General features: G+C 40.3%; 1 protein-coding gene across 19 annotated transcripts in view; it reads left to right on the top strand.

The window, feature by feature from the left end:
• The window catches only part of cacna1ab (calcium channel, voltage-dependent, P/Q type, alpha 1A subunit, b), a 126355-nt gene extending 112548 nt beyond the window's left edge, over nucleotides 1-13807 (top strand). For 6 of the 19 annotated variants that reach the window (XM_056248672.1, XM_056248674.1, XM_056248678.1 and 3 more), the window contains 6 exons: nucleotides 2525-2644; nucleotides 5565-5582; nucleotides 6303-6338; nucleotides 7550-7772; nucleotides 8779-9011; nucleotides 10347-13807. In XM_056248672.1, coding sequence (XP_056104647.1) covers nucleotides 2525-2644; nucleotides 5565-5582; nucleotides 6303-6338; nucleotides 7550-7772; nucleotides 8779-9011; nucleotides 10347-11003 — 1287 coding nt within the window. In that variant the 3' untranslated portion in view covers nucleotides 11004-13807. The remainder of the gene's footprint in view (nucleotides 1-2524; nucleotides 2645-5564; nucleotides 5583-6302; nucleotides 6339-7549; nucleotides 7773-8778; nucleotides 9012-10346) is intronic. The other 13 variants (XM_056248677.1, XM_056248688.1, XM_056248676.1 and 10 more) reach the window with 8 other exon arrangements.
• Nucleotides 13808-13812: the final 5 nt, after the last annotated feature.

Genomic DNA, 13812 nt, shown 5'->3' with positions numbered 1-13812 from the left:
GTGACTCTTCTCTGTAGCTCAGCAGTCATCCGACCCTGATGTTTCCCTGCACTAGTCACTCATCCTAGTACTGTGAAGCAAAGGAGATTCTGAATAAACAGCTGTAGGCTTGAAGAGCATGTTGGAAAGCACTTAAACCAGTAGTGGGCAATCAGACAGGGTTAGTGTGCACCTAGTCTCAGCCTTCAAGAAGCCTATAAACGAGAGCTGTGACCTTTTTACTGTGAATTTTTAAGACCAAACCTGAAGTCAATCTATGCCTTTTAATTTCTTCTTATCACTTTGGATATATATGCAAAACAGGTTAAAATATGTTCATTTGTTTTTCCATTAATTAAATCCAAAAATCTAAAGTTAAGCTTTTTTATTCAAAGTTATTTTATTTTATTTTATATTTAATATATATATATAAAAATATATGAAAAAATATTTATTATAAATAATATATATATATATATATTTATATTTATGTATTTATTTTACCAATCCTGAAACAACACAATCTCTTTTTATTTCCTCTAATTTCTTTGCATATGTATGCAAAATAAGTGATGTTAAAATATTTGTTTTATTAATTTGTAGTGTAATGCTTGATGTTATATTGTAATATTTTTTATTTTATTTTACATTTCTCTTTTATAGACCAAATTTGAAATCACTCAATCTCTTTTTCTCTTTTTCTTCAGGTTGTATTAAAATATTTGTAAAATTAATTTGTTATATAAACCAGGGGCCGTATTCACAAAGAATTTTAAGGCTAAAAGTAGCTCCTAACTGGCGAATTTAGGAGCAACTCCTAAAAATAATGGGCGTGTCACTCCTAACTTTAGGACTCCTAATTTTTTTCACTAAGAGTAATTCACGAAGCATTTTAGCCCTAAAAGTAGCACCTAAGTCTGGGACAGCTTAAAAGAAGTCGAGAGGACTCCTAACTCACTAAGACCTATTCACAAAGGATTGTAGAGCATACCACCGCCTCTCGCAGTCGTCCGGGGTCCGCGACACAAGCGGGAATGCTGCATTGATCTGCAAACAAATCCTCTCCCATTCCCACGCTTAGTTTTGCTTGATATCCCAGTGCCGAATTTCCCATTTATCTTTTTTTTTTTCAGCACCAGCTGGGCCAGCAGCAGTAATGGTGTGTTCAACTTCACACCGAACGCAAATTTAATTATTTGCGCAAGTAGATTACATACAAAGTCAATGCAAAGACGCGAATAGACGCATCATTCTCACCGGGCGTTGCGAATGACGCGAATTGGGCGATGCGTTTGCCGCGAATGTCTTCCGCGCAAGTTGAAAAATTTGAACTCGAGCGAATGTTCAAGCGTCTAACTAGACGCGATAGACGCGTATTTGACGCTCTATTCGCGTTCGGTGTGAACACACCATAACTGATCCTGCGTCCAGATGGGCTTTCTTTTCCGTTTTGGCGAGTTCATAATCCACCGTCATTCAACTATTACATTAGGCTACTTCAATAGGAGCAACATTTCCTTAGTCTATTTAGGCTAATTAGGATGTCAATTAATGTGTTAATGCAAAGTGTTAATGCAAGTGTCGTTTTTCATTATTAGGCAAGTGGCTGTTTTCATTAGGGTAGGCTATTAGGCTACCTTGATTTAATTTAATTCACGACTTTTTTTCTCTCTGCCTTTTTAGAATTACACTTCACTGGGGCATGCACAAACATGATATCCATTTCGATGACATTACTATTATTATTTTGTGTAGGACACAGACATATTCAGATGTCGTATTTCCATGATTTGTTGCGTCTGTGTTATGTTCCGCATGATGGCCCTGTCATCTAACAACCAATCACCGTGATCATTGCGAGGAAGCTCGTGCATGAGAATTGACGTCATCCATAACAACGAAGACTCACTCTTAGTTTAGGAGTTGTCATTTTTCCTTACTAAGAGTAGGTCTGAAAGGCGTTGTGAATAACTTTTAAGAGAAAACTCCTAGCTAAAATATTTTAGTGCGATTTAGGAGTACTCCTAGTGGTAAGATAAAAATCTTTGTGAATACGGCCCCAGAACAACAGCTTTTTATAATATATATATTGTTTTATATTTTATAAGTTTTATATTTTATATATATCGGCATGCTTAGTAGTAAGTAAATGTGATATCTTTGTGCTTTACTCTCATACTTTTATCTTATTTCAGATTTACCTGTCCTTGAACATTATATTCAAAAAGCAAACTTTGGTTTGTCACTTTATATATCAGTCAGACTCCCTTCCTGTCTAAATTGGCCGGAATAAGTTGTAATATGGGCTGATAATCAGAGACAAGTGTGCACCTGTTCCTTTATTTCACTCTGTTAGTGATATGCCTCATTTGGTTATGGCTAATGACTACATCAAGTGTGCTAATCTTTAGTTCGAAGCACTTTTGCACATGACATCGCCCTCTACTGGTTTAATCCCTCATGGGTCCAGTATCACACCCCATAGAGCTGTAGGCCGGTGAAGCAGGCATCAGCCCGGCCCACATGCTGTTGCTCTGTTTTGCAGACGGTAGAAATGAGAGAGATTGGCCCTGTTGGGGACGGTTACTCGGACACTGAGCCCTATCACCCAATGGAAGGGCATGGGCGGACCATCTCCATGCCACGCCTCTCAGCAGACAACCAAGTGAGCACCTTCATCCTTTCATTCATCCATTCACCCATTTCATCTTTCCACCTTTTATCTGTTATCATCCAGTCCCGACATCCGTCATTAGTCAGTTATCCAGCTTACAGCCTTTGACCGCTTTGGTGGGGGGAACCAAACTTCAAATAGTTTGGTGCGCTGTCATGCTAACATGTCAATAAATGCTAGCATGTCTTTGTCAAGAGTCAAAGGGCACATGGATAAGTGGCTCACACCCTTACCTTCACTGACCTGCATGGCTGTGTGAATGCATGTATGCGTGTGAGAGAGAGTGAGAGCGACTGTGTGTTCTCAGCATCATCATACCACCCTAGCTCACTTTCAGGAAAACCTTGGTGTGTCTGGTGGTGTGTGCTGCTGCCAGAGCTCGATTTGAGGTAGTGACACGTCAGACAGAAATAGGTCAACTCATAAGAAAACAGCCTGTTTGTGCATAATTAGCTCTAGCTTTAAAAAGCAATTATATGATACAAAATAACTTATGGAGTTATCAATTAATTACAATAAAAATTATAATAATAAAAACAGCAATACTGTGAAATATTATTACAATTTAAAAAACTGTTTTCTGTTTTAAAATATAATTTATTCCTGTGATGGAAAAGCTGAATTTTCTGCATCCTTACTTCAGTCTTCAGTGTCACATGATCCTTTAGAAATCATTTGAATATGACATTTTTATCAATGTTAAAAAGAGTTGATTTTTTTGGTGGAAACCGTGATAGTTCCAAAGAACAGTATTTATTTGAAGCCGAAATCTCTTTTAATATTATAGAAGTATTTACTGTCACTTTTGATCAATTAAATTCAATATTGCTATTTTTTAAAAAATGTTTAAATATTTAAAACTGTTGATTTAATTCATGTTTAAAATGTTAGACAAATGCAACTTTTGATAACTTTTTAACTTACAAAAATCTTTCAATTGAGTTCAAATATGCCATAGACAGTTCACATATGGAAGCAACCAATCGGCTGAATTTAAGAGACACCCCTTTGATCCAAAAAGGTGCAAAAATGTGATATGTACGGTGGCCGAGAGAGCTCAACGCGCTGCAACTGAAGAAAACGCATGCAAATAGAAAACAACGCGTGCAAATAAAACAAAACACATGCAAATAAAATAAAACGCATGCAAATAGAAAAAAACGCATGCAAATAGAAAAAAACGCGTGCAAATAAAAAAAAACACCTGCAAATTAAGAAAACATCTTCATCCGTTTCACAACACACGTGTGCTCCAAATACTCACAACACCACCAAATACATAAACGCGCTGCAAATAACACAGAGCACAACGGAAATGTTTCCAGGGGAACCAAATAAGTGACGAACCCGGCTGGGACGTGCTGGCATAGATATCCATAAATCTATGCGTGATGGTGCTTACAGCTTAACATTATACTTTATTTATTTGTTTGTTTATTTATTTGTTTGTGCAAAACATACAGAAATTACATTTTTTATGACATACAACTTGTATACAATGTACAAAATGTATTAACAATTTGTTCAATGTCATCAGAATACAAATGAGAAAAGAACAATGAGCTGGAAACTAAAATAAATAAATAAAAAAGATAAAGAAGAAAATCATGAAGGAAAGATATTTATCTATACACCAGTTACACTGTACAAATTGTTTCATGTTATTACATTTTCATAAAGAAAAGTTTCGTAAGAAATGTTAGGTAATGTAGGGTCCAACATTTTAAAGTTGAGACACAGATATATAACGCATATTTTAAAAGCTTTTTTTGTAAACTAAAAATAAAAATGTATTTGCATCCGTTATGTTAACAGCATCATATTACTGTCGTAAGACCAGCTGATGGACACCGTGCTGCGTTGTCATGGGAACATCCCACGTTGTCTTTAGTTGCTCCCTTCATCAAGTGCGGTCCACACAGCTGCCTAACAGCACACTAGAGCCTTGCTCACTCCAAAAGGGCTCTGCAATCTGCCCTTCGAAGGGAGTATGGCATAGGGAAGCTCACGAGCAATAAGCACGTCTCGGCCGGGTCCGTCACTTATTTGGTTCCCCTGGAAACATTTCCGTTGTGGTCTGTGTTATTTGCAGCGTGTTTTCTGTATTTGGTTGTGTTGTGAACTTTTGCAGCGCGTTTCCTTATTTGGAGCACACGTGTGTTGTGAAACTGATGAAGATGTTTTTTTTAATTTGCAGGTGTTTTTTTCTATTTGCACGCGTGTTTTTCTATTTGCACGCGTGTTTTTCTATTTGCATGCGTTTTTTTCTATTTGCACGCGTTTTTCTCTATTTGTATGTGTTTGCTTCAGTTGCAGCGCGTTGAGCTGTCTCGGCCACCGTAGATATGCAACATATGCACTGCATTGCATACCTAACGCCGATCTCCTGTGACCTCCTGACCTGACAGATATATTTCACCTGATCCTTTTGAAACACTAGCACAAATCAACCTCTGGAGGCAGTAACACACTCACAACATATGATTCCGCAAACACACACCCAAAACGCATCACATAGAAGCAATTATACTACTATTATGATCAAATGCATAAATATACACAGCATTTCTCACCCTTACATAAACCCCATGATCTCTTGGTTGACTATCCTCTGGAGATGTGTCTGGATTGAGCATTTTGTCCAAGTGTGTATCAGATAAGTGTGAGGGAGCCGTGTGTCCCCGCATGTGTTCCAAAATGTGTGTGTGAAGGTGAGCTAAGCGTAGAAACCTCATAAACTAGGAACAATCTAAATATGTTCACTTGTGTGTTGGAAGTGTGGTGCACACAGTGCACACCAGGAAGTGTGAGGATCCAAAGTCTGTGTTTGTGCGTTCCGTGTAAAGCTGTAACATAGATGTGGTTCTTGTTCTTGTGACTCACTCTTATCTAACACTGCTCTGCCCCACAGAGTGTGCATTCTGCTGCGGTAAGTGTGTTAGTGTGCTTCCTATCTTCCTCTGCACTCGCTCAATTTTTGTCTTTTTTCTCTTTCCTTTTCCTCCTCTCCCCTTCCCCCTCTCCCCCCTAACCCATTCCTGTCAATGCCTGTGTTCCTTTGCTCTAAATTAAAATGGGGATCATGATTTCTCTCTCTTATTCTGCTCTCCTCTCCACTTTGCTTTTAATCACTCCTCAATCCTTGTTTTTTCTGTCTCCTTTTTGTACCCATAATGCCTCTTGGTTTCCTATTTCCCTTTTCCTTGCTTCCATTTTCAACCATTTCCTGTTCTTTTTATTGGTTTTACTTGCTCTTGTTCTCTCTTTATTTCCCTGTTTGGTTTTTATTTCTTCCTTTGTTTTGGTCTCACTCCTTTTTCCATGGACTTCCTGTGGCACACTCGTCTTTTTAATTTCTTACCAACTCCATCGATCCCTTTCCTTTTGTTTTGACAATGTCTCATTCCTGGGATCTTTTTATCGTCTCTTCTGTCATGTTGCACATTGAATTTGTCTCCATTTTTACCCATAACCCCATGGTTTCCTCCTGCCCACTTCCTTCCTTGTTCCATTTCCTCTTTTCTTCCTTTACCTTCCCCTCTCTCTCTTTTTTTCCTCACACACTTTCTCTGCTGTGCTCTGTGTGTATCGTCCCTGTGGTCTCATGCGTGTGTCCTGTTCTGCGCATCGTCTGTGTGCTATTCAACAGCGACGGAGACACAGGCCGCGAGGAAGTAACCTCAGTGTATGTACCGTCTCTGGCTTTCTGCCTCTCTCTCTCTATCTTCTCCATGCTTTCCCTTGTTCCCTCTCTCATTTTGTCTGTTTAAGGAGTCTGCGTATCTCTTTACGTCTTGATGTCACTCTGAACTCTTTATTTCATGCCATCCTGTTTTCCCTCTGTATATTCTTCCCGTTGCTGTACCTTTCTCTCTCTATACCTTTTTCGTGTCCACTTATGCAGCCCTGTATCCCTGTGTGTGTGTGTGTGTGTGCGAGCGAGCGAGCGTGTGCACAAGTGTTTGTGTGTCTGTCTATATCTTATCTCTGTATTTCTGGTCCTGTGGACATGGGGAGCTTTTGCTGTCTCGTAGTTCTTGACGCATGGATTTCAAACAGGAAAACCTGCTGCTAATAACGGTCATGTTGTTAGCATGTTTCAATAAGGCGCATGGCACCAAGCATTACGTGTGTGAGTGAAAAGAAGAGCGTGAAGGGTTATTTCAGTTTTCAGATCATGTTTAGATGCATAAGAGCGTAATGTGACTGTGCGTCCACACAGGCTACCGACTGTCATGTTGACCATCATGCCTTAGGGTGTGTGTATTGATGAATGTGCTGAACTTTATTTGGCTGGATTGGGTTCTTCTGTGTGCTCAGCTATTGCAGAGAAAGACATTGAGTATTTAATGTTTCCGCTTGTATTATAAAGGCTGCAGTGCATGTAAGGCATGTTCTATCTATCTATCTATCTATCTATCTATCTATCTATCTATCTATCTATCTATCTATCGTATGTCTGACTGCCTATCTATCTATCTATCTATCTATCTATCTATCTATATCTAGCTATCTGTCTGTCTGTCTATTTATCTATCTATCTGTATGTTTTTATTTCTGGCTGTCTGTCTGCTTATTTATCTGTCTCTTTTACTCTCTATCAATCACAGAATATCCATTTATCTCTGTATTTCTATCTAGATCTCCTTCGCTTTTCCTGTTGATCTCTATTTCTCTTTCTGTCTTTGTTGAGCATGACAGATATACCTGTGCTTTGGTTTTCTCTGTGGGTGTGGAATGTACTGAGTGTTAATCTGGTTACATTAAGATGTTTCCACTCACGCACACTGCATTTAATTCAGTTTTTCTACGAAAACTCATATCAATGTAAACTTCTGTCCTTTCCCATTTTTTTCTTCCTTTTCTCTGTCTATCTTTTTCTTTCTTTCTCTGTAGACCATCACCGACACAAGTCCAATGCGCCGTTCTACATCCTCACTGGTCCACGGACGTTCTGGTCGAGGCGTACGATTGGACGATTATTCTTTGGAGAGGGTGGTGTCAGAAGAGATTCACCGACACGGTCCGCGAAGGAGAGAGCGTGATCGAGACCGGGAGAGAGACCGCAGTCACCGCACCTCAGAGAGATCCCTCGCTCGCTATACAGACGCAGACACAGGTCACGCACAACTCATTGCAAATGCGTCATTTTATTATTATTATTATTATTTTATTTTTATTTTCTTTTATTTTTTAAGATACCCAAGTTCTGTAGGTGCTATCAGAAACTTATTATCTAAAGTTAGCAGTGCTTTTCAATTTTTGTCAAACTATAAAAATGTTTGCCCCTCCAATATGTAATCTAAAAATCTCTCTTTTATTGACAATATTTACATTATTTAAATGTATTTCTTTAGCCGATTCTTTTGTCCAAAGTGACTTAAGAATTAGAATAAATAAGCAACTATACAAAGTCACTGCAATATATTTTTTTTTATTGAATTAGTTCTGTGAAAAACAAGAACTGGCTTTTTCTTTCAGTTTTATTTCACTTTTCTACAGAGCCCCTAAAGGGACATGGTGATGGAAAAAATATGAGATGGGAGTAACAAATATATTTCAATGGTTTTGCGTTCGCTTGCAAAAGTTTTGCGTTCCCCATAGAAACATTGCGTGAGAACACAAAACATTTGAGAGAGAACACAAAAGCATTGACGTAATTTTTCCGCCCATCTCATATTTATTTCCAATCCCCATGTCCCTTTATGGTCTCTGTACTTTTCTGATGAATAATGAACAGATTTTTTTTTTAAATCAATTCTTTTTGTAAACATTCTGTTGCTCTAATTATACAAAAATAGCCAAAAACAAATTAATAAAAGTTTGCTTTACCGGACCAATAGGGATAGATAGATACCCAAAAATAAATAATCATTTACTCATTTACATTTTTTACATTTATTCATTTAGCAAACGCTTTAATCCAAAGCGACTTACAAATGAGAACAATAGAAGCAGTTAAATTAACAGTAGGATAACAATATGCAAGTGCTATGACAGCACTTGCATACTCACCCTCATGTCATTTGAAACCACCTTATAATCCCTAATAATTGACAGTGACTCATTTGGAGGGTTTGTGTTCTTACACATCTCGTCTCATTCCTCTGTGCTGTCTTTTGCAGGACTGGGCACAGATCTTAGCACCACTACACAGTCAGTTGACCTTCCACCTAAAGAGAGAGAACGAGAACGGGGTCGAGCAAAAGACCGTCGCCACCACCATCATCATCATCACCACCACAGCTCGGTGGATAAAGAGCGTTACGGTCATGAGCGTGACTACCACCGTCATCCTCAAGACAGATCTGATCGCCAATGGTCCCGCTCACCGAGTGAGGGGAGAGGGCACAGACAGGTGGGGCACACACACTCGCTGAAATACTCGTATATTTACACACAAATTCAACTTGATATTTTCGACTTGTTTCACTATACTTCTTAAAGGGGCCATGTCATATTGAATCTTTATCTTTATAAATTAAGCAACAGCACTTATGAGTTGCAGATTTGCTGTCAGGTCCAATATAGTTTGCACCGCTCAGTTCTTCTATAACAGCCACTTTTGCACATTGCAGCAGGTTCACAAAACAATCTGCTAAAATGTGCCACCTAAACAGTTAAAATTAAAAAAACAATAATTATCTGTGTCCTTATATTGGGATCCTTAAGAAGAGCTACACACAGCCATGTACTAATGCATTTCGAAACAAGCTGCTGCAGTTTATTTTCGGTACATTGTTTTTTTTGGACTGGAGGAGGTTTTGCACTCTGAGAGCTGAAGTATGTTTATATAACATGTCAAACTATTTTTATTTTTTTAGGAGTGGAGTGGGAAAAATAAGGCTGTTGAACTCAAACTTTAAATAAGAGGCATCAGTTTCATTGTTGATATCAGTGATATCATAGTACTTAGTAAAAAGATGCCATTAAACAAATGTTTTAAATAATGAATATTTTAAATACTGTCTTTATGTTATTTCACCATTAATTTGGAGATGCAATGTGAAAATATATTTATTACACATTTTAATCGTAGGTGCAGTTTAATCGTGATTAATTTCTGAAACCCATGCGATTAATTGGTTTTCTTAATCGATCGACTATTTTTATAAAAAGGTAAAGGAAAATTAGATATTTGATGATGTGACCCCTTTAAAGTCATACTCATGAGAAGTCATTTTGAACATTCATGTGTATATGTTCGTGGTTAAGATCTTTACAGTAATCTGCCATGAGAAGCCAGAGGAATGAAACTTAGAGTATCTAGAATACACAGGTGTGGGTCCATGTGGACAGTAACCAGACAGCATATGCTCACCTGTGACCTTATCATGACTGCTTACTGAAATCAGTTTCTCTTTCTTGTGTTATTCTTTTGTTTATCTTCTTTTATCACTGTGGTTTATGTCCATTTTTCTCGATGTGACTCGTGGCTTCTCTGTGTCTGCTGTTTTGCCTCATTGCCGGTTTGTTTCTTTCTGATTTTATTGATGTTGTTGTTGTTTCCACACACCTTTTTCTCTCTCTTTCTCTTGCTTCCTCTTCCTTGTCTCTCTCTCTTTTTCTCCTCCTCCTCCTCCTCCTCCTCCTCCTCCTCCTCCTCCACCTCTTGCCGGTGTGTGCTCCTCTCTTTTGTTTGACGTTAATTTTGTGGTGTTTTTTTATTTGCCTTGTTTTAATTTTCATGTAGGGCAGTAGTTCTGTGAGCGGAAGCCCCGTTCCCTCGACGTCGGGGACCAGCACCCCCCGGCGTGGCCGTCGGCAGTTGCCCCAGACCCCATCCACACCTCGTCCTCATGTCACCTACTCCCCAGCCGTCCGCAAGCCTCCATACGGCTCCCCGGGCCAGGGTCGACTCCGCTCCCCTTCCCCGCGACACTTCTCTCCACCAGACCATGAACCGCCCTACCACCGTCCACCCTCCCGCCATGCCTCGCCTCATCACGACTCGCCCCGGCACGTCTCCCCGCGCTCCCCCAGGCATGCGTCACCCAGGTCCCCACGTCACGGCCGCTGGGGCCCGCCGCCGGACAGCCTGGAGGGCGATGGACCATTCTATGACCGGGACTATGAGTACGAGCGGCACCACGAGCCACCTGCCTACGAGCAGAGTCTATCGCAGGGCAACCCTCACCCTCATTCTCACCCGCACCCCCGGTCCCCAAGGACTGCTCGTCACGGGCCTCCCTTACACCCGCGCCGTGTGCCGAACGGCTACCGTTCCTCCTCGCCCTCCCCGCACCGGCGCGACCCCCACCCAGGCCCACACCGGCCGCCAAATGGCCGTGGGCCCCGGAAGGGGTTGCACGAACAATATAGCGAGACGGACGAGGATGATTGGTGTTAGTGCGCAGGGTGACCAGGAGGGGGCGCCGCTCAACTCAAAACCGAGATGTTTATGCACCGCAGCAGGGAGAGAGGGGACGGAAGAGGAAAAGCAAATGGTGCTTTTGCGCCATCGTGAGACTCTAAACCTTGGAGTGGCACATCGAGCTTCCCTACTCCCTCTCTCTCTCTATTGCTTTCTCCTGCTCTCTAGACTATGTTGCCCATGCTGCTCAGCAAGCAAGGGAATGGGAGCATACGAGAGATAAATGGGGTGGTTGCGTTTAGATGGACTGAACTTTAAAGATCAGAGTCGTTGTGTTTGAACACTCCACTCCAGACTGAGCAAGACCGATTGCTTCTTGCACGATGGAAAAAATGAGCAACATCATCTGTCAATCAAAAAAAAGACAAGAAAAAATGAGTTTTGAAAAAAAGTTTGAAAATCAAGCCAGAACCCCTTTTTTCCCCCTCACATCTATGCCTCTTGAAAAGACCCAAAAAATTAAAAAGGGAAGAAAAAAAATAGACATTGTTGAAGAAAAAGCTAGTTTTCTTGTGAACAAGAGCTCTACCTACTGCAAAACCAGCCCCATGTGCTGGCCAATATCGATGAGTTTTATCATCTACGTTTACTGTTACCAACTCAAGACGCTGAGTGACCTCATCACCTGGGGGAGGGGTTAACTGTCGAAGAGGCGTGGCATATGAAAGGACTCAGTGCAGGCGGGAGGAGGCGGGTTGGCGTGGCACACCGAAAACCCCGCCCACAAACTGCCACTCAATGATAAAGGAAAAGACAGCGGAAAAAGAATGAAACGGCAGATGAGGGAGGGACGGAAAGACTATTTCCTCTTCAGAATGTCTTCAATTGATTACTTCTTCTTTTTTAACATTTGGAGCTTGGTTATTCTGTTGCATTTGCTCAGCTTTCTTTGATATTTTTGGACTAAAATCTGATGGAAACTTGCATGAGTGATTTAAAAAATATATATATATATCAGACAGAAGATTTACTGTGGGAAGGGGGGGTGATAGCTCTCTTTTTTCCATTCAGTTTAAGGAAGTTCTTTCTCTCGTTTCCTCCCTGTTGCTCTTGCCATGTCTACAGACCTTTATGTGCAGATGGAGTTTATAGATAGACGTTAAAGCAGACCTTTCTAGATAGCGAGACAGATCTGAAGGTGTTTTCTATGTTATTTCCATCTGAGGATCCCAGATGATGTTCTGCACTGTTTATAATTACTTTGGATTGCACTAAAAACTAGCCTGAATGGTGAAACCTCCCTCATTACAGCTCTGTCAGCCATGGTTGTGAACAGAGAGAAACGGGGTGAGAGATGTTCTCCTTTCTAAAGGCTTCATTTGCTATTGTCAATAACAGTAGTCTTATAATGATGAAAACTATCTTAATGCAATTGATGTAGATGACGGTGATGCTGATGAAGATAGAGGTGGTCATGTGACTTTGTTGTCTTGTTTTCAGGAGTTTTGTCTGCTGTGGCCATCTTGTTTCGAACTCTTTGTGTTTGTTTTTGGTTCTGTTCACAACAGATTGAAGTCTATAAGGGTGCGCTTCTGATAGCATCCTGAAGTTTACGTACTTGTGACCTCAGCTGAGTAGAATATTCCTATCAGTAGTGAATAGTTTTGGTCAGAGCTCATGAATGTTTTAAAAGAGAGAGTCAGGCCATTCAGGATACCCTCGGACAGTTTTCGTGTCAGAGTTTTTCAGACAAATTCAGGGTCCATTTCATAGTTATTTTTGGACAGAAAAAGATGGTCACACAACAGTGTGATCAGGAGAGATTGTTTTATAGAAGGTCAGATTTTAACCCCTTAAATTATTTCACTGCTAATGTAAGTGCAAGTTCATATTTTGGGCGATGAATGTTGTTGTTTACTTTTTGTCCATGTTGTGGTGCTGTTACACAGCTTTAGCCAGGCTAGACTATGGACAAACGATCCCTTATGAAAGTACGGTGGCCAGAGGGAGCTATTACATTTGCAAAACTGTTCCCAGACAGTAGGTGACGTAGCAGGTCTGTCGAAGCTCGCCTTCGACAGTCGTTTTTTGAGAATTTTGACCTGGATAGTCTTTGATCAAGTAACTGGAAACGATTCTTCCACCCTGCCTTCCTGTTCCCTGCCATGGGCAGTTTGTCATGTCTTTGGCTGCCTGCTCAATCTGAGACCCTCCCCCTTCTGCTCAGGATACAACGATACAGCCAAACGTATATCTCACAGGGGTGTAGAGGTGCGGCCTTTTCAGCCTCCCCTACTGTCATTTAACCTGTCCAGCTGACCCACACCCATCCAACCATCTAAAAACATCAGAAAAGACCAAATGTTTATTAAATATCCCATTACAACAGGGTTTTTTTCCCCCCTGCAGATAAGGATTTTATTGTGCATAGGCTACTCTTTTATAGCTCAGGAGCCGTGTATTTCTCAGTTTTGTTTAAGTGTCAACTTTGTCTCAGATGTTTCTCCAAAAATCGAGAAGAAAAAAAATCACAAATGAGACAAATGTTGCCGTGCTGTATGAATATAGAGCTATAAAATAAATGTGGGTAGCATCATCTGAAATCGTTTTTCTGAAACTCTAGAGGAGACGCATGTGAGATCTTTTTTTTTTTCTCAGGAGAAAAAACTCCAAAAGTCTCAATTTTATCTCATTGCTGTCTAGGAGTAAGAATTAAAGAGATCTCTTTTATGATTTTTCTTTATGGAATGTTTAAGATCAGAAACCCTGACTGTAGTTTTGCTTAAAAAGATGCAGAAGTTTCTCTTAAAGCGGTCAGCATGGGAATCCGTAAGGTTTCAGTTGG

This window comes from Rhinichthys klamathensis, unplaced genomic scaffold (genome assembly GCF_029890125.1).
Source record: "Rhinichthys klamathensis goyatoka isolate OS25496 unplaced genomic scaffold, OSU_Roscu_1.1 h1tg000056l_1, whole genome shotgun sequence".
In the NCBI taxonomy this organism is placed as follows: Eukaryota; Metazoa; Chordata; class Actinopteri; order Cypriniformes; family Leuciscidae; genus Rhinichthys; species Rhinichthys klamathensis.
The sequence above is the reverse complement of the archived record's forward strand: the minus strand, read 5'-3'. Positions and strand labels throughout refer to the sequence as shown.